The following is a 21,822-nucleotide window of genomic DNA, read 5'->3' on the forward strand; positions in this document are numbered from 1 at the left end:
GCCTGGCATACAGGAGAGGCCCCAACAATTTTTGTTGAGTGGATGTGGACTGTCCTCATTTTCTTCTTCTTTCTCAGGAAAGTCTACTTAGAAAGGTCAGATGCAGCATTCCCACCTCAATCCTATATGCCATGGTGACAACCCAGGCCATGTGTAGGAAATCAAAATGCACATTGAATGTGTCATGCCCCTTTGTTGCTATCTAGTTAGATTTTAGGCAAGACAACTCATGGTTGGCAAATGGTACATGCTCAGTTCATATACACAGAGTGAATGATGTCGTGGAGGTCCTGCCCACATTGCTGGAAAGTCAAGAGATGCCTGCTACCTGTACTGAATACGCTGGCTCTAGAACCGCAGGTGCTTCTCTTTCTTCCAGCCAGCTATCCACCCATGCATACACTCAGATATTTAACAAATATGTATTAACTAAATATTTTGTGCCAGACACTTACGGGTATTGGGGATACAGAGACAAGAAGGACACTTTCCTCATGGAGCTAAATGAAAAAACTGGCAGCCATATTCTGTGCCATCTTTTGCTGGGTCTGGGACAGACGTGGGGAAGGTGAATAGAAGCTACAGTGAGGTGGTCACCACTCCAGCTGACTTTGACAAACAATCACCTTCTCCAAAACACTTCAAATTACGGCCAATTGTAAGAGTGGGAACCCTCACCTTTCCCCCGAGTCAGTGCCCAGCGGGGAAGGGGTGCGGAAACCTGTCCGGCCACCTATGCTCACCTTTTGACACAAGATTCAATCATGTCACTTGCCATCAGCTTTAGCCGTTGTTCCAGGTGCTTTCCAAACTCTTCTTCAGGCCAGTGCAAGTCCCGAATGAAGGTCTGAAGGGCATCAAGTTTCCAGAACAGATCTTCGGAAGTGCCTGATCCGTTACTGGCAGGATAAAAATTTGAAAACAAGGGTCACCCACTGGCCTAGGGTTCTGCAAAAGCCGACACAAGAACAGTTGGGGGCTAGAAGGCTTAAGGCAAACAGTGGTTTCAACATACAAAACGACGCATGTTGGCGGTGGAGGTGGGGGCGATCTCCACCGGCAGATTTTGAGTTTTACCATACCTGACATCGTGGGCTTTGTTCGGCCAATTATTCCAGACCAGTGAGAAGTCTGAGGAAGGTGCTGCCCCATAACTAGAACAAGGTATGGTAAAAATCAGCCTTCTTTTAATAACCACATTAACACATGTGATGATTCAGATGAAGGCCACGAACCAGAGGGAGAAGTAGGTCTCAACGGATAATAACTACATGGCAACATGCAGTTATTAGAATTCAGGGTTTCATGCATTTCCCCGGCTGCCCTCCGGAGCGGAGACCTCTTGGATACTGCACAAGACTTTCATTTGTAAAAGGACAGTGCTAACAAAGTGGTGAGCGAGGACCCGCTTTCTCTCTTGAAGGGCTGGAAGGAAATTGGGGTGACTCACGTCAAGCCGAGTCCACCTGGATACCTTGAATCCAAGATTCTCGTTCAGTTTGGTTATCAGTCCAATTTGCACGGACCAGCCCGTTGCATAGGCAGCCCCAGGACAAGGTGGGTTGTGGGGGGAGGTGAGTGGACAAGGGATATTTGCAAAGCTTTAGGGCTCAAAACCTGAGCTCTTGTACCGTTGCACCATCTTACCCAGTCCTCTGTACAGATGGAGAAATTGGTCTTGATTCCTTTCTGTACAATGATGTCTAAGAAACTTTTACCTGGGGCATCGACGGAAAGCCCACGTACAGGAAATGTTCCACCTCTCACCCTCTTGCCCTTCCCTGGCTGGCTTTCTCTTTTGTAAGAATCCCATCGGCAGCTCTGTGGGGTGGCCACCTCCCACCCCCTTCCTCGCATACCACTAATGCTAACACGGCAATTTATAAAACGTCCAACATACCATGCATTACCACTTGTTCTGACATCGTCTATAGAAACAGATGAGAGTGGGTGTTTCTATTGTGACAGATGCCAGCTGCATTGAATTAATGCTTCAGAGAGAGAAACATAGCTAGTGCATAAAGGCATACACAGCTACTGCAGGGGGATGGGGGTAGGAGAAGACTCCCAACATGCCGGGAGGGAGCCCACGGCCTGGACCAACAGGGTAACGCTTTCAAGGACAGACCAGTCTGAGGTCAGTACGTAGATGTATCTGACACGAAGGGGCAGGTAACATGGAAACACGTCCTTAAAATGAAAGGTGGCAGAGGAGAAAACTGAAAAGATATAGAATCAGGCATTTCCTGGTGGGTGACTGAGAATCTACGCCTTCTTTTCAGATACGGTCGTAGGCACTGTTCAAAAGTGGGGGAATGCACTGTTTCTCCGTAAAAGTTCAGCCTTCCCCCCATCCCGTCCTATGCCTGGGAAAAGAAACCCCAACTTTGCCTAGTCGAAACCCCGTTTTGGAACTGCATGGTTGTATGTTTTAAATCATTAAGTACATATGAATGCAATAATTGGTATTTATTACAACAACATTTTGACACCCATCTGGTTTCAGAGTTTCAAAAAATTCTTCTAGGGTTTTTTTTTTTCTTTTTCTTTGAAGAGCTTATTATTAAGTTTTGACATGAGGAAAAGAATATTTTCTTTTTATTTTTAAGATAAACTGTTAATGTTAAGGCAATAGCACCAAGATTATTTTGATTGTTGAGCAGTTACCAAAATGTGTTCCCACTCATGTCTTAATTAATTGAATGGAGACCATTATCTGCTTTATTACAATGTCTTGATTCATATCTTTTCAAAAACAATGTCACAGAGCATGCACAGAAGGAGGTAAGAGAAGCTTTTGGGTATTTATTTGTTAATTTTTAACAGATACTACCTAATCTAACTTTTCATATAGTCATCTTAGCATGAATATGATTTATGGGCTTGTTTTTGAAGGTTTTTTTTCCAGATACAAATTTTGGAGGTTTTTATTTGTCTTTAAAAGAAAATCAGACTGACCAGACGATTTCATTGTGAACTTGTGAGCAAATATGGGTTTTGAAAAATATTAGGTAGCTGTGGAGAAGCCCAGTAGAGCAGTCATTTTCAAGTTCTGTTCTCTACCTGGGTTACTGCAGAAATAAAAACGTGGAGGGCCATCTTGACAAATGTGATTTTGAGATTTCAAAACATCACTGCCAGTTTCAGATCATTTTTTATTCCTTTGATAATAACACTTCCCTTTGAAAATGTGCCAATTTATTCTTTCAAGAAAAAGCTTATCTGGCCTATAATTAGCTGTGGTCTAAGAAAAGGATCAAAGGAGGGTATAGAATTGCTAAACCTTCTTTCACGTATTAAATCATGCATGTGGTTCTAATTTAATTTCCCTGAGGTAGGATTTCGGGGTGCTGGATCTTCTACTTGAGAAGGAAAGAAGGAGAGAGGATTCATTTCCTAAGCTAGAAGAAATGGCTTCTCAACCTCCACCCTCCAAACTGCTGGCTTTAAAGGGGTGACCTGACCTCCAAGGAAAACAAACCCCATGCATCGCTGGCATTTGTATGGATGAGTGTCGAGAGTGGCCCTACACTGAGACCACAGATGATACGGCTGCCGCCAAATTTAACTGCAGTGCATTCGCAAATTTAGACATCTCCTTGCTACCTAGATCTCAATGCTCCAAATTGTATTATGACCTTGGAATGTACCTCTACATAACATTTATGTTACCAAGGCTTGATCCATTCAGAAATTTTCATTTAGCCCTGAACATACTGTTACTATATCCTGCCATTTGCTGACACCAGAAATATGGTTTAAACAGTCTATAGGAATTTTTTATTAAGAGAAAAAAAAAAAAAAAAAAAAGCCCAAACCAGCTTCTAGGTAGGTGTGCTTTCCTCTTTGATTTGGATCAAGCCAGAAATGACCGGCTGGCCCAGCAAAGAGGTTTCCTGGACTATTTTTGGATGACTGACTCCTAAAGTCATGTCACCTGCATTAAAAATAAAATAAAAAAATATATGGGAAGAAGCCTTTTGCAAAGGAATTCAGGAAGTGAAACATAGTCCTCAAACGTTCAGTGGGCATAAGACAATTTGTGAGTGCTGTATATATAGCAAACGTCTTACAAACACGCTGCATGCCAGAAATAAACAATATTGTCTCTGTATGATCAGCAAAATATGTCTAATTATCCATCTCCATCTCCGTTATATAGGATGTATAGAAATAAACAATACATATCCATGCCAAGATCACTTAAATTTAAATTAGATCTAATGTGAACTGAATACACACTCAGAATCATATATAGCAGCCATCCATGACGGTGCCGAAAAAGTAGGCATTTGTGGGATGCCTAGAGGGATGTTAACTGGTAGGTTTGGTACTTTGGGAAGGTTCACATTGGGTAGGTTCACATTGGGTAGATTACTGGTTAAACTCCTGTGGAAGAAACAGACAGAAAGAAAAAAATACCATCACAGTGACAATGCAGATGTGGCAGAAGCACACAACAGTTGTAAATAAATTGGCTAAGTCCACAGCAAGACAACGAAAACTTAAGCGACACGTTTCAGAAAGCAGCTTACGGATGGGGAGCTGTGGTGTGGCTCAGTGTTCAGAGAGAAATGATAAAAGTTAATGGAAAAAAAAAATTAACCACAGAGCGACTGAAAAGCGTGGACACTCATGGACACCTGTATACAATGATCATGTAATTTCAATGCCTTTGTGAGGGGCCTTCAGTTTCCAAATCCACTGCCACAAGGGTCTAGACCTTGTCTCATACAAAGAACTTGAAGTTCATGGAATTCTTGGCGTTGCTGTGGCTAGGGCTGCAGTGAAGTAGCTGGGACTAATAGAAAGGGTGGAACACTTTGATTTTTTTTTTTATTTACAAATTAGTTTTGATGGAGGCACATTTCTTAAGTCAGAGAGTAGATACGAGGTGTAGCAGAAATTTACCCAATTGAACGTATACATAATGGTAATGGACAGAAATGGAATTCTTTCCAACCGCTACTTCTGAAGACAGGTGTACGTGCAATGGAGCATCAGAGTTGATGGCGAAGATGAAGGAATTGTATCAAAAAGAATGAATAGCTTTGCATAATTTTATAGAACACTTAAAGAAAATGGAAACATCCCCTCCCGAACTAAGTCCAATTAAAGTGGAGAAAGGTTTACACTCAAAAAAAGGAAAAGGAAAGAATCCCAACTTCAGCTCATATAGTGAATTCTTTGACCACAAGTGGATTTAAAATGAGGCCTTCTGTTACAAGTAATTACCCTTGAAAGTGAGATAGAGACTGTGAGAAAGGGTGACAAGGGCTTCTGGGGGGTGATGGTGATGTTCTGTTTCTTGATCTGTGGGATTGTTACATGGATGTGTTCAGCTTGTGAATATTAATCAAGTTTTGTATTTTCTGTAAAAAGTTAAAATGTAAGTTAAAAATTATAAACAGTTAAAGATTGTGACCTCGTATCAGGTTTTGTTTTTTGAACAAAGATCGATCAACTGATGTGATGAAAGAGAGATGGATGGCTTTATGGGTAAAGAGAAAATAAAGCAAAACAAAAACCTCAGAGAGCATCAACCACATCTCTTTGGAGGGACTGTGTCATATACTGCTCAACCAGCTGGCACCTCGTGATTCTGTAGTGGCATTTCAAGGGTGTTCCATCCAGCCAAAGTCACTGGCACAGTGGAGCCCAGCCTAACTCTGCATCTGAGAGGAGCCTTCCTGTTTAAGTGGAGTTGACAGCATTTTGGCAAAGAAGTAGAGGTTTTCTTTTTGGATCTTGCAGAAGAGCAAGTTTTGCCAAAGCAGCTCTGCCCCGGGCAAGCTGTATTTGACTAACACAGCTCTTGCAAAGGCTGGAGCTGCCTCTGGGCTTGCTCAGGGGGGCAAGTCTCCTGATACACCTGAAATTTGGACTCTAGAAATAGTCTGGACACCTGTCTCTCTCTAGAAATGAGCTGCCCTTTCATGATGGGAATATAGCCCCGGCTGGTGGATGGAAAAACCTAGAATGCAAAATTGCCAACCTGACATTCTCTTCCTTAAGGGAAACAGGTGTCTCACAGGTTCATCCTTTACACTTCACAGTTGGGGAAAGCCAATTACACTTCCCTACTTGGGAGGAAAGGGCGCTCTCGTGGGAACACTCAAGAGAAGATTAGCTAAAGCTGACTATTAAGTGGAAGGGAAAATGGAACTTTTCCTTCCCTGTTTCTCTGTTTAACTGGGGAATCTGCCTTTGAATTCAGTCCCTGGTGGTTCTCAGTCTTAAACACTGCTATGGAACAAAACCGTTGGCGATTTCCACTGAGACATGTGTAAGCCTATATAAGCAAATGTGATCATTAAATGATACACACACTGAATATTGATCAAGGAATTAGGAGATCTTTCGAGATGGCAGCCTGGAAAGTTAAAACGTCAATTCTGAGTGAATTAAAAGTAGCTAGGAATGAATAACATACAAATGTATGCAAAAGCAACTTTAAACATATTAGCGGTTGGTGGGCACCCAAATTAGGAATGAGCTTCGTTTTAAACATCAAAACTTAAAAAAAGTACTTATATTAATCAAAACATATTGTATTTGTAAAATATGACATTTTGGCTGGACGGCTGCACTGCACTCATAGAAACATTTCCTTCCTGTGACATAGCATCATGATCTACTTTTAAAAGGCTGAAGAAACATGCTTGATATTTCTGCTCTTAGCAAAATAATATAGTGTATTACTAATGTTATTAATAAATCATTTGGCTATTAATAACATATTAATAACCAGAGAGACAATTCCAAGCATTATATGTAAAAAGGGGGAATTTTCCGGTAGCACTCCTGAAGCTGCTGATGGATATAACAAATTATTACTTTAGAGGGTCCTTTAACAACTACCTAAAAACAAGTCCAGCATGTGTATCTGTGAAAATCATAAGTGGATATCTCTGGATAGCGTAAGAAGTGTAAATTGCAATCCTAACAATGGATACATGTTAAAAATTAGACTCATTCATTTTGGGGGCTGCTGAAAAAGGGTAGCTCCCATTCATATCAAAGGACCCATCCCTGGAGCACTGGATTAAAAAATTCTCATCTGCTCTCTCTCTCACATAGATGAAAGGTACAAATGTGTGCATGTCTCATCATTTCTACGGATGTCAGAGTCATTCCTTCCAGGATTAATTCTACTAAGGTTGGGTCTCTGTGCAGAGAGGACATGGTTGGGTCTTTTCTCAAAGTCTTCTGCTTCGGATTTATGGATGGGGCTAGATTTAAGACACAGAATGCCTTCCACTTTATGAGCCTTTTGTTGCATGAATGTATGTGGCACATCTTGTCTTCTCTTGGTGCTCTGAACACTAAAACCTCTTTCCTGGCTTACTCTTAGGTCTAATCCCTACTTAGGGGCATGGGGCACTCTTTGATATCTTTCTAGAGTTTAGAGGGGTGTTTCTCAAGCTTTTATTTCCTACCACCACCAGATCCCCCAACTGCCTTCCCCATGAAACTTTAATACCACCAATATACTGTATATCTGCTTATGTACTGTATATAGACCTGTGCTTTATACATATACACAACAAGAGGAAGATTTTTTTTGTTGCACACCCTCCTCCGCTGCCCCCCACCCCCAAGAACCAATTACCACCATCTTTGGGAGCTGTAAGTCTCCTGTTCAGAATGCGTGACCTAGTGGACAAAGTTCTAAACTTCACGGGATTTTAGAACCTCCCAACCATCTCTCCAACCTTATAGCTTGTCTCCTTTATAATCCATGCTGGCCCAAACCAAACATTCACTGTTTCTACTGCCTACCCTACTTTCCCCCCCAATTTTACTTTTGCTCATGTTCTCTCCCAACATCCCTACCCCTTCTGAAATACTCTCCAAGCTACGTCCTTTATGACTCCTCAGTGGAGGTTCATTCCCTTCTACTTATGCTCTCATAACTCTTCCTTATGTTCTTTGTACACTGGTAAATATTTGAAGTCATTTTTCTTGTGTGCATGTTGCGCAGACCCAACCAGACTGAAATCCCCGATCAGGGGATTGTATCTTTTGCTTCCTTCTCCCCATAGTTTTCCTGTGGTACTCTTACAATTTTCAGCCTGTATGGGTTTCTTAATAAATGTCAGCTAATCAATAAATATTTATTGAACACCCGTCCCAGGCCTTGCTCTAGGTGTTAGGGAGGCAGTGCTGATTAAATGCATATATGAAGTGAATACAGAAAATCACATTTCCTAGGATGTTAGTATTGGAAAGTCTTGGGTATTCAAAGTTCCTGTTTTACAAAGGAGGCTACTGAGGCTCAGGAAGGTCACCTGACTTGCCCAAGGTCACTCAGCAAATTACTGGCAGAGTTAAGAATTCTGACTCCTTGTCTAATACTCGTCTATTTCATACCAGGCCACCCACTGTATTGCTAAAGTTTCCTTGGTCTGACATTTTATTATCATTAAGATATTGACAGCTTTGAGAATCTGGGAAAAGACGTTGTTTCGAAAATACTTTTCACATGTCTGTCTCGGGCAGAGAGAGAGAAAGTGCACTTTGAGAAATGAGAAACCCAAGGTTTTCAGTGTGCATATATCAAGAAGCAGTGTTTTTAGTTCTATAATTCAGAATCATCCTGACCTGAAATGGGCAACAGTGAAGCGTGGATTCCTTGCGCCTGGAAGTGTTTAAGTAGAGACTAAGAGACAAGCTGTCAAGGAAAGAGTAGTGCAGAGGGGTTTCTAGACTTGGCAAGCTTTGGATTAGACGCTTTCTAAGTTTTCTTCCACATAGAAGGTCAGGATGACTAGATGAGCAACAAACCAACTCTAAAGAGCTGGTAGAAGTGTGGTCCGTCTCTTAGGTAGGACCAAAAGCTCACATTCAGGGCTGCTGGGAGGGTTCTGAACAACCTGCCCAGCTGTGGGTGGTGGCGCTATGACGTGTCCTCATGGACCCCCGGAGGAGGCCATGGGGTCCAGCCTGGGTTTGCCCTCGAGAGGCTGACTATCTTCAGCTGTGGTTAGAAGCTACGGGATGACATTTTCCACCAATGCCTAGAGAGTCAAATCATGACCATCACGATCTGGCTGAACAGAAACAGAGATGCAGCTTCCCTTTTCTCTCCTCAGAGATGGAAGGCCACCCTTCTAGAGAAATAAGCAATAAGGACCCACATTTTACCCTTTCTATCAAATAACTTCAGTTGTATCAAACCGAAATGATGATGATATCTCTAGTTTCTTTCATAGGACTATATTTTGAAATAAGAAGATCTGAACAATACAGAATATTTAAAATCTGCTTTTAGCTACTTCGATATATTGGTAGCATTTCCTTGTCAGAGTTCTGTTTTTCTTTAACATTTGAAATATTTTGTTAACTCTGGAACAACACGGGGCTTAGGGGCACTGACCCCTGCACAGTTAAAAATTCACATATAACTTTATATTATCCCTTGTATCTGTGGTTCCTCCTTATCTTCAGTTCTGTTATCTGTAGATTCAACCAATCTCTAACCATGTAGGACTGTCATTATTTACTACTGAAAAAAAATCCACATATCAGTGGACCTGTGCCATTCAAACCAGTGTTGTTCAAGGGTCAACTGTACTAGTTTTTCTTGAAGTAAGCTTTGCAATGCATTTCTCAGTCATTTTACCTATAATCAGGTACCTATAATCATGACTTTTGAAAAGCAGAAGAACAGAACTATTCAAGTATAAGAATTGTTGGAGAGAAGGGCTGTTGGGGGCACGTGTGTGTGTGTGTGTGTGTGTGTGCGTGTGTGTGTGTGTACACTGTGGGATCATGTGTCAAAATTAGAGAAGACTGAGCAAACAATCTATTTATCTAAGTCAGCTTCTTATTTTTGAGTGAACTTGGTGAAAAAATATCCCCAAAAGATCATTCTTTACTTGGAAGAAAAAAAGAACCTCTGCTTCTTTATCAACCCTCTATCTAGGGGTCAGGTAGAAGCTCATACTTTCTCTTGGCATAGTAAGAAGCAGAGAGATTTATTCCTTCCGATCACATAAGTGTGTTCCCAATTTTTTCATACCCTTCATTTTGTGCTGGCCATTCTGCAAATCTGTCCCATGGCATCCACATTCTGTTTTGAAATCAGCTAATAAAATGTAGGTGATTTCAAACAATTTTAATTTAGCTTATGTTTTAGTTGTCATTTTCCAATACCTCCACCTGCTCTGAAAAGCACGTACTATTTAGTATGAATTAAACAAACCACAGTCATATTCACGAGCCTACAGCACCGTTTTGGACAGCCAAAATCGACTTAAGAAACAAAACACAGCCCTATAAAATATTCTCAGGTTGTTAGTCACGAATGATCAATCCTTTGCTAATCTCCCGATCTTTAAATTACTGATCCGAGAGTTCACACTTTACTTTTTTTTTCACTCCATAAAAAAACCCTGAGAAAACATTCCCAGACTAAGACTTCCAATTGTGAAAACGATTTCAAGTCTACCTTTACTTCTGACTGATCAGGTATACGTTACGGTTCAGAAGGGATAGCAGTCATTAGCTTGGTTTCTAAGGAATTTAACAGGTTATAAAATGACTTCAGTGACATTATCACAGAGCTTCATGACAATTCTCAGACACTGAGCAGAGAGACGTTTTTAAAAATTAGTTTTACAGATGAGAAGACAGTTAGGGAGGTTTAAGCCCTTGCCTTCTGGCGAGAAACTGGAGAACAAGGCCCCTACCTCCAGGGCTCCTTAAGAAACAGGGAAGGATACCCATCATTTCCTCCTGCGTGTGTTGGGGGTAGTAGCCTCCACATTTAAACCCAAGTGAGTAAATGCTACTTCAAGACCACTGCTACTTGCAAAATGTGAATATTACTCATTTTAACCTTTTCCTTTTTCACAGCTGTTCTGCACAGGACAACTGTCTTGATTCGAGTGAGCATTTAAAAAAAATACAATCACTCATTCATGCTTTATCAAGGGTCCCGGTTCTATTCTCATGAGCTGGAAGTCAGCAGGGCCATATTAAGAGACTGTTATAAACCTGAGAATTACAAGCTAAAATTTAGATATCTTGGTACTTACAAATGAAGAGCTACTGCCTATTAACCTGCTCAGTAGGGCAAGTCAAGAAACTTCTCTTGTGGCTCAGATGTGGAAAGGGGGATGGACTGAAAAAGTTATTTTGCTTTGATTTCTTTATGAGTCAGAATTTTATTCAGTGTAATATTAGAAGGAGGGTCTCAATTCAGAAAACTGCTTGAAGACAGGGCACAAGTTAAGGCTTCCAAATTGAGAAAAGGCTTTTGAATATTTGTTCTGGAAGTGCCTGGCAGTGTGCCGTGCATGCCCCCCTTTGCTCCATGCTGCTTGCCACATTCCACATATGTAAAGGACCAGAAAGAACAAAATGCTTTTCCTACAGGAAAAAGGGAATCTAACAGAGCAAAACTACTATCAGGCTTTATTGGAGATTTTCAAACTATAGCAGAAAATTCTCTCTGCCTAGGAGTTCTCCACTTCTCCAGAAAGGCGAGTCTGAGACTGACCCTCTGGCAGCCTTGAGCGATAGTCCTCCTCCTTGCTAGGGAATGGAGGTGGCACCAAATCTGCCACACATTTCAGATAGGGTTTATTTGCCAAGCAATAATGGAAATTGTCGAATTCACGACCTATAGGATTTCCTGTAATTGGTCCTACAGGATAGATATCCCATCAAAAAAAAAAAAAGTAGTGTGGTCAAATACATCTAGGGAACTCTGGATTGAGCACAGTTAAACAAGCTTCTGTATGACTATATTCTTAGAGTTTTGAAATATGCTGGTGTACTTTGAGGCTCTCCAGGAGACAAGGGCGTGGGGTAGATGAGCGGATACACAGAGCTTCCTAAATATATCTGTCCACAGAGTCCTTTTCTTGAGGAGAGTCTCAAAAGCCTAGACCAGGAAATGACAAACTCTGGCCCACAGGCCAGCTTCCTGTTTTTGTAAATAAAGTTTTAGGGGAACACAGCCACGCTTGATCATTTACCTATTGTCTGTTGCGGCTTTTGTGCTACACAGTAGAGTTGAGACTTGACAGAGATCATTTGGCTTGAAAAGTCTAAATATTTACTATCTGGCCTTTTACAGAAAAAGTTTGCTGACCCCTTGCCTAGACTCCTATGGAACACACTTTGGGAAACATCAATACCTAGGGATAAAACCACTGGAGTAAGATACACAGTACGAATATCACAGCCAGGTTTATATCCCGTATTGCTTATTTATCTTGTGCAATAAACCAAAGATTCCATTTCATAAAACATTTCCCAATCTCTTCCCCCCTCCCCTCCTTGGACAAAGAGGCTATGAGCATCATAGTTGGGAGTATGGTGTGTGCTGTGTATCCATGTGAACAATGAAAACCATAAGACACCATTAATCCATTTCTGTATGACTCTGCAGCCATTTGCACCCAAACTCCGATGGTATCAAAAGAGGTTTCCTTACTTGACTGGTTCCCATGACTCCCGCTCAAAGCCCCTGTGAATGGATTGTGCAATTGAGGACTCCATCAAATCCACATATCTAACCACAAGTGGGGCAAACAGGTCTTGCAGGTGTTTGTGAAATTTTCCATTGCACAAATTATCTAGAACAGATAAGCAAAAGCTCGGTAAGAATCCACAGTTGCTCCATCAGCATGCAACGTACACATAGAGAGGACTGTCTTCTACATTAAATATACCGCTTCTAAAAAAACAGCCAGAAGGAAGAAGGAGAAAGAGGAAGAGGAGGAGAAGAAGAAAAGAAAAAAGTATATGAGCGGCGTCATGCTTCAATCTGCGTGGAAGGAAAATGGAATTCAAAAACCTTTTACCCATTTGTGTCACTCTTCTAAAAAGGGAAAAAAGTAATGCTCCCTTAAAGAACAAAAAAAGCAACAATTGATACTTTTTTCTTTTTTTTTTTAGGTTTTCTTTGCACCTGCTCCCTTTCTTCCCCTTACGTTACCAGGAAGAAAGAACATTCTGTACCCCTCTCTTCTGTCATCACTCTCCCTGGGAAGGAAGGTCTATTTTATGGCTATGTGTTGCTGTAAGATACTTGGAAATGCTTGGGGTGTTACTTAGCAGGAAATTGTTTTTCATCTAGGAAGCATCTTTCGATAAAAATTCAAAATGTGTAGAGGTCAATTTAGCTTGTTCAAGAGCAAATAAAACCCACAGGCACAGGTACCACTTTCTCACTGCTCTTGGGTTCTTCTGCCTAGTCAACAGGGGGCTTCCCTGCAACAGGATGCTTGTTGGAAGAAAGGGAATTTCATCAGCTGTAAGTTTTTTTGTTTTTTTTTTAAGTAATCATAAAACTATGAAGAGCTGTGTCCAACCTGTAGTCTGCCTGGGATAAAGATGTTTCAGCAATCTGTTAACTGCACACTACTTAGGAAAGTCAGACAGTCAAAGATGATACATACAATCGGTCCGGAGAAAATCATTCAGCAGCTGAAACAGTGGAAAACTGTCCCATGTGTCTGGGGGCTGCACCTCTAGTGCTGCATCCATGTCCACTGCAAAGAGTGACAGGAACGTCTCGGCGTGTTCCACCATCAAGTCTGACCACCACGCAAAGGCCTTTGAAATGTGGCAGAGAAACAACAGAAAAGAGGCGATGAGCTTCTGTCTCCGACCTAAGATGTGAAGTCAAGGCCTGGCTGTTCAAGATTCACTGTGCATCCAGCAGGGTTTGGTCATTTTATTGTAAAGAGAACAGCTTTTTTGGATAGAGTTGGGCCTCTATGTGTCCCAAGGCAATGCTTTTCATGATTCCAAGCCTGCCTTAGAAAGTCTTTACTCTGACCTACCGGTCAGAGGATGTAGCTGTAGAAATGACAGGTGTGGAACTTCTGTTCAATTTACAATAACTCAGTACGTTTTGAGTCATGCTCTTTATCACTCTTGTTGGCTAGTTCTTGCTCTAAAATATTAGAATTTGGGAGTTTCTTCACTGTGTTTATGGGTTTTCTGCTGGTCTAACTTGAAAATACGCAATCATCATTTACTTATATCTACGCATCTTGGGCTTAATTGTCTGTGGTCTCATACAAGCTCAGCAACTCGTGTTTCCCTACACATTGGAAATGTTACTCCTATTTCATACCAAGGCGAAGGAAACCATTGTTGCAATTGTCGCAAAACTTTTGAGTTGAAATCTCTTTAAGCAGGGAGCCTCTGGTTTTGCATCCTGTCCGTAGGAAAGATCAGGCTTTAAGCTAGGAGACGCTCAGTAAGATTAGAACTTACTTTTCTGAGGGCTGGACACATATGTACATTGAAAACCAAAAATATCAGTGAAGTAACTCATTTTCATGCACGTGGGTCCTTGGAAATCATTGTGCAGGGTCTCAGAGGTGACATTCACATCAGATGGGCCAGATGTGAATGCAATTCAAAGGCATGCATGCATGTTGACTAATCATTTCTGGCAGGGGGCATGCAGAATGAGTGGCAGTGTCAAGAAGCCCCCCCCCCTCTTTTTTTCTTTTGCTGATTTCAAAGAGAGCAGAAAAACAAAAACAAATTACCAGCCCCTTCTATTGCCCCACCTACCCACCCAGTGCTGTGAAGTATTTATTTACATGGGAAACACTTTCCCGAGCATCCACCAAAAAAAAAAGATGAGAAGGCATTTGGAAACATGAAAGATGATTATGGAAATAATTCCATAAATGAAAGAGTTCGTTCAATGGTCAAGCTCTTCAGTGATCTATTAGTTATTTGGGGATATTCTAACAGCCACAAGGAGGCAGGATAGGGATCCACCTCTCTTCTTTCATGAGATTTCATTTTACTTACTTCTCCTTTATCAACATGTGGCTGGTTTGCAAATTAAATGGAAAAAATCAAGTCATGGACCATTCTGCAAGGTCGGCTTGGCTGGAAATAGACACCTGCTGTTTCCATTTCAATTGACAGTAAAACCTCACTGATTCAGAGTAATGGGAGAGGAGAGATGCTAGTCTGTCAGCAAAAAAACCTAAATTACTGGGCTTTCTAAAAGAGAACTATCCTTTTGCTGCCTTCTGTATGCAGTCTGTACCAGGGCACCCAAGTAAAAGGTACTGATTAACATATAAATGTATCATAAATGTAGAAGTACTTTTTTAAAACAAAACTTCTAATAATTGTAGATAAATTGACCTATAAATTGAATTCAAAGAGAGGGAAGCTTTAATTTTATAGATCCTGGGATGAAACTTGGAAGACGAGCCTTTAGAATTTCTAGAGGAAGTTGAGACCATGTCAAATATTTTCCTTAGGAGAAATTAAAAGAGCCACATCTACAATTGAATTGTCACAAATTAAGAGTAGTTGGGTCTGAATCGATGAGGTTTTATTGTAGTTTTACCACCTGGGGATGAGAGCCCTGGGTTTTGGGGCTTGTTCCACTGACTACGTGGCTAAATCCAGCAGAGGAAGAAACCCTTAACCCCACCCGCAGAGCTCTCCTAGCCATCTGCCTACTAGGCAAGGATCTTCTAAATACTGAAACTTGCTGGAGTCCCACTCCTGCCCCCCAACCCTATGTGGAGGGCTGACTCTCATCATCCCTGATGCAGGATATTTGTAAAACTCACAAAGGCACACCAAATATTGGCTGGTACTTATTCTTTAGTTATTTATTTCACTTTGCATCTTCAGGGTGAGCCCAAGAAAATAGTTACTAGAGAGACTGAATTGCCTTCCCAGATACAATTTTGCTCTAGGATGACAAGAAAAAAAAAAACAACCAAAAAATGAGACAAAACAAAAAACAAATCCTAAATGCCTGTAATTAAACATTTCTCAGCCCAACGTCATACCTGGTTCTTACCAGCTTTATTGAAAAGCTGCAAACCAGAGGCCATAAGAAGCACCTATGTCTACTATCTACAGAAAATTTAGTCCCTTGTTAGAATCTGATAATGTATTGAGAAATTATCTACAGTTGTTACATTCATAATCATACAGATAGGTAGCCCTACAAGGAACAATGACTACTGTGATATGAATTATCACCATGGAAGTCTGGTAGAGGAACATAGGATTCTAGTGAAGGAAGAGAATTTATTTTTCTACACCCAAGATATTTCTTTCAGAACCTCATAATCAAACCTGACTCTCTGAGAACGAGAAAAAGAGTCAGGCAAGGGCAGTAATCACCAAAAAGCCATATCATAATTTTAATCAAACGAACAGAGTCTGTGTATCTAGGGTGGGCAAGGCGAAGGTTTAGAATAAAACGACAACAACAATTATATTTATTTATCTTATACTTGCTCATACAGGTGAATGCTATTTTTGTACATGAGCTAACTCAATGTCTGTGGGTGTCTAAAATCTTCAGAAATCTTTTCCAAAGACAAGAAGGAGTTGTACTTTGGCTTCTAAATACTTACCCAGTGCTTTTCCTTATGAAAAGGCAAAGATGTACACTTTAGGGGTATAGTCAGCCACACTGAACACACTCTATGTTTTGTACACAAACTACATGTATATATGTACCCCTCTGTGTACCACAATACATATATACATATACATACGTATACACAGAGGGATTGGGCAAGTGAAGCAACAGTGCATGAAGGCATAATTCCTGCGTGTGTGCAGGTGTGTGTGTGCACATAATTTAGGCTCTGAGAGCAGGATTAAGCTGTAATTTAGAGATACGAGTGACAACTTCTACCATGTACTGCACGTGTGTATACATGACATGGTCTTACCTGGGGGGACCTTTTTTTTCTCCTGAAACAGTTAATTACTTTATATTGGAATTCAAAATAGTTTTAAGGCTTATTGATCTTTGGGGGGGGAGGCAATTCTACTTGTCACTTTTATTTGTGTGGTGGTGTCACCAAACAGCATGACCACACAGCCAAGATCCATGCTGAGGATTTAGTGATTTTCTAGAGTTTATTGAGCACCCAGAGAAGATGGCAGTGAATACTGGCCAGTAGAAAACAAATTTCGTCTTTCATCCTTTTGTCAGCAAAACCTCATCCTCAGCGTGCCAGGGCAAATTCTACTTCCTTGTTTACAGCCCAGAGGCTCTTGACCAGGCTTTACCATGAAATCAACTGGGCAGTTTAAAAAATTACCAGTACTCGGCCCCTCCCTATGAGATTCCAATTAATTGAGCTGGGGTGAGACATGGGCATCAGCAATTTTTAACAGCTTCTGAGGTGGTTGAAATCTGTACGTGAGCATTGAGAACAGGTGGTGATGCCTTTCCGGCCCACTCTATCGTTCAAACCCAACCTCCTTCCAGCATATTCTGTCTGTGTCATTCATTTGGTACATTCCACGTAGGTTTTGTCCTTTTTATGATTACATATGCATATATTTTGCTTCCTTAGTGATGTATTCCTAATAATACAATAGCCAAGCTTTGTGGAGTGCTTACTATGTGTCAGGCATAATACTAGATGTACTACTACTGGCCTTCCATCCCAATGACTATCTGAGGTCCATTTATGACTATCTCCAATTTACAGCATAAGAGAGGTTAAGTAACTAGGTTGAGATCACAAAGCAAGAAGGCAGCAAAGCTGGACTTCAAAGTCAACCTCAGAGCCTGAACTCCTGGCCACTCTGCATACTATCGCCTGAAGGTTGAGACTGCCTGATGCTCCCTTGTCCATCAAAAGAGCACTGAGGTAGCTGCCTCAGTGTTTAGCAGACAGGTAGTTTTTGATTGATCGAGTAATGAGGTTTTGTGACTGGGTGAAATGACGAATTCAGGACATAATCCTGTACATTGATCTAAAAGCAAACTGGGTCTCTGAATTCCAAAGCATACTGAAGTTTTCATTCCTAACTTCTTCTTTTTCAGTTATACATATACATATTTCTATTCTTTTTCAGATTCTTTTCCCATATAGGACATTCCTAACTTCTAAAGTCAATAAACAAGAATCGAATTGATTTCTACCCTATTTATAAATGGCTTTTGAATATGTAAGATTAAAATATTTTTGTGATGATGGTTATGAGGGCAGTTTAAGATGGTGATTAGCACATAGTGAAAAAGGGCTTTCTGGAAAAGTGAAAAACAAAATGTCTTCTTTGGATTATCAACTTTTCTTTGGTACCCCTTGTGAGTAATTTGGGAAAATATCCTCCTTTCTCAGACTGCAGCAGCCTCAGAAAATAACTTGATTGAATCAAACATATATGTCCGTGTTCTTCTTCGATCATTCACTTAAAGAACAATTGCAAGTGAGGAAAACCATCTTCTTTGAATCCATGTCTTCGCAAATTTGGTCTGACATCTTGGGAAAAGCCTCAATACCCACAGCAGGGGAGGAATGGTCTGGAGGTGATTTTGTGGACACCCGGAAAGAATATACTTACCATCACTTGAACCCCAGATGCCCCTAATCTGAAAAGCACGTCGCACAGGACAGAGCAGAAAAAAATTCTAGCCCAGCTTAATTTTATGTCTGCAGGTGAGTCCTAAGTTTTTACGTTTAGAGTGTGTTGATTTAGCCCCTCTTCTCACTCTCGGCTGTGCATTTGCTGGGTGCTGAAGGAGTTAGTTGTACCTGCCTCAAGGGGTCTTCACCCCATTCCTGAGAGGGTTTTGGGGAAAATCACGATTCTCTGGCACTCTCTTTCTATATAAATACTGTATATATGGTTCACATACAGACAGCTGTAGAGGAAGATTAGCATCACTCTGGCTAGCTACTACTGGTGACTACGCTCGGCTCTCATCTGCTGAAGTAAAGGTAAGTACAGACGGACACAGGTACTACGACAGGCTAAGGGGACAGGATCAAGGCAGGTAGGAGGTGTGTGTCGAGATGGAACTGCAGTGGTTTTTAAGTGTATCAATTGCTTCATGCACGCACAAGGTAATCTCCCACATTTACCCTGCCGTGGAGGGTCACCCATTGCACAAGCAGTCCACTGGCAATTGCCATTACATTCCTTGGGTCGGTGTTAGGAAGCAGGGGCACTGGGAAAAGTCCCATTAGAAGACATGGTACTGGAAGGGCATGCACAGACTATGACAGCAGGTGGCTGACTCATTCGTTTTGGTCACATACCTCTTTCCCCTGCCACGATCAGCCAAGATTGAACGGAAAAACAGGGAGGAAATTTAAATATGCAAATCAGGCATTAGTTGGGATGACTGGCTTTATGGTGTATTATATATTATTTAACTGTGCTGTCGATTTTCATTTAGTCACGGGAACGAGCATTTTAGGTGCTTCTGGCGTTACTTTTATTGATGCCCCCTTTTATCCCCCCTATGCTGTAGACTTGCTTGGAGGGGAAGAGTGAGCATGAGTACAGTTTTCAAAAAGGCTATTTTAAGAGAGATGATTTTAAATCTCAGTTTTGAAACAAGCAGTGATATAACAGTTTGATCATAATGAAATCTTGGAATCTTTTCTTGGAAGGGTTGGGTTGTTTAAGTCCTTACAGGTTTGGGATTTAGTTAGCCTTGAAATCCCTCAGTTTATAATTATTATCAAAATAATCATTTTGACAGTGGTTTGTAAAAAAAAAAAAAAAAAGTAAGCTGAATTTATTTAGATGTATGTTGGAGAATCGACAAGTTGAACAACACAGAATAATCTGTTTCTGTCACTGCGTTTAGCAACCCAGGTCATCTGAGATTAATAAAGGAAGACTCTAGGGTGAGTGGGCTAAGTTACGGAGATAAATTCAAAAAGACGGTTCTCGATCCACACACCAAATAAAATAAATCGAAACAACAGTGGTAGCAACAGAAACAACCACAAAAGACCAAAAAGTATTTCATGTGTTCCTGACAATAACCATATGCTGCTTGATAATTATCTTGAAGATATACTCACCTCTTTGGCTTGTTGCTAGAAACATCTGAAAACTCAAGATGAAACGTATATCACGCAACCACTTTTCAGTTGCTTTAAACAACCTCCAAAGACTCCTCCTGCAAAACTGTCACTTTCATTCTCTTTACAAGGCCAGTTAAAAGAAATGGGTGTTAAGGCATCTTATTCACAAAGTTGCTGGTAGAATCAGTTCTGCAACATCATCTAAGGAACAAGAGGCTTTGCCCATGATGCCCACTTACCTCTGCATGGTGTTCCTCATTCTGTTGAAGAACTTCAATGACTAGTTCAGCAAGACGTATTGTGTCTTCCAGCTTTTTGGCAGGAGTGATTAACCGGCCTACATTTTCTGTAGTACAAGAATTTGTGTTAAAATTCAGCGAAAGCGGCAGGCTAGTTTTGTGGCCATTAGAGCTAGTGGATAAGAAATTTCAAAGAGTTACCCATTTTTTTGAAAGTTTCATGCAAATGTTAAGTGCCACATAATTAGTAGTGAGCAAACCATAACGCCATTTTATTATCATTATCACCATCATTATTATAATACATATTAAGAAAAAGCAGTGCTCCAGCTTCCAATTTGCTTATTAAGCTAGATTAAGACCATGACAGCCCATTTCAAATTTGGCGACATTTTGTACACATGTTCTTTAAAGACAGCATAAATGGAGTATCTTATATCCCTCTCTAGACAGTGCTCGTGCTTTCTGAGGTGAGAAGGTGTAACAGAAGCTTAGTCTTGATTGCTGCCACGTTTGTCCCTTCACAGTTGATACTACAGCATTGTTTTTCGTTCTAGGTCTGCACGTTTAACAGGTATAGGAAAAAAGCAGATTCAATGGTCTAGCTGTTTTAAATTGTCCAGGGAGGAGACTGAGAATTAACGGACATTCTTGGGCCATTAGGTAGAAGGCAGGATAGAATTTTTAAAAGAGTGTTGGGTGTAGATTATTGGATGAAGTGGTTTGAACCACTGGTTGGTACAACTGAAATTTTGTCAGTTAGGTGGCAACAATGTACTCTATTTTTTTCTTTTAGTTTCTACTGTGTTGAAAGGGCTTTGATCACACTCAAGAACAAACTGAACCCTGATTTCTGTTGTATCCTTTATAGAGCTAAATTCATGAATGTTTGCCAATGTTATTATGTTACCAAAAATTACATTTTTTTTTCCCTGTGGGGGAAAAGAGTAATATTTGAAACATAAAGGTTTTCTTAGCCAATGAAATGGCCTGACTTCAACCAGTCTAAACTCACAGGGGAGCTTGTAGTTCATGCTCAGACCCCTTCAAACCTTGATGCCTGAGTCATTTAGAGCCCATGGGTGTAACGGCAATACGGATCCTTGAGCACGATTCCACAAGGAGGATATATATGTGCACAAAAGGACTGCTGAAACTTAATCTCTTCATCTGAAGCAGGTGTGTTTTGGCTTCAGGATTTTTCTGGCTAAAGATTACTCAGTACTTCACAGGAAGGGTCGGTTTGTTGTTGCTGGTTTGGTTTTGCGTGGTGTGGAGTGGGAAACAAAATCGTAGAGACTGTGAATCAAAAAAACAAGCAAACAAGCAGCTCCTCATAATTTTTTCCTTGTGCATTTGTTAAACAGGCGATGAACATGTCAGATGATCAGTAATCTACGATTTAGCAACGAAAAAGAAAAATTCTGTGAAACACTGTGCAAATGGAGTGGTCCAGTCAATGGGACCTAAGCGTGATGGACCTAAGAGTAAGGTTACTGAGGTGTTGAAAGTTTCTCTCCAACAGAGCCTGATGACTGGTGTGACACTGGGCTTTGTGGACTCAGGCCAATGGAATGCTCCATTGTCTCTGCCAGCCTCAGCTGGAAATGTGGCTGCATAAAAGGTTAGGACATGAAGGTGGGAGCTGTGGGGAAATAAATATGCAGATTAGGCAGAGAACCTCCAACACTCAGAGTAAGGAAATGTGCAGTGTTTAGGGACTGACAGCTCACTGCCTGGTCTGGAGCAATAAATATTTGGAGAAAGAGTGAGTG

The 21,822-nt window shown here is 40.9% G+C and overlaps 1 protein-coding gene across 16 annotated transcripts in view; it reads right to left on the reverse strand.

Annotated features, from left to right (window-relative positions):
* CADPS (calcium dependent secretion activator) overlaps positions 1–21,822 on the reverse strand; it is a 479,603-nt gene that overhangs the window by 81,847 nt on the left and 375,934 nt on the right. For 7 of the 16 annotated variants that reach the window (XM_029242794.1, XM_029242780.1, XM_029242796.1 and 4 more), the window contains 4 exons: positions 20,048–20,154; positions 13,416–13,572; positions 12,449–12,590; positions 744–899 (listed from right to left, as the gene is read on the reverse strand). In XM_029242794.1, coding sequence (XP_029098627.1) covers positions 744–899; positions 12,449–12,590; positions 13,416–13,572; positions 20,048–20,154 — 562 coding nt within the window. Of the gene's footprint in view, positions 1–743; positions 900–4,242; positions 4,390–12,448; positions 12,591–13,415; positions 13,573–14,793; positions 14,815–19,028; positions 19,038–20,047; positions 20,155–21,822 lie in introns of all 16 variants that reach the window. The other 9 variants (XM_029242782.1, XM_029242788.1, XM_029242785.1 and 6 more) reach the window with 4 other exon arrangements.

This window comes from Monodon monoceros, unplaced genomic scaffold, assembly GCF_005190385.1.
Source record: "Monodon monoceros isolate NGI ecotype Baffin Bay Population unplaced genomic scaffold, NGI_Narwhal_1 Super_Scaffold_3, whole genome shotgun sequence".
Taxonomy (NCBI): Eukaryota; Metazoa; Chordata; class Mammalia; order Artiodactyla; family Monodontidae; genus Monodon; species Monodon monoceros.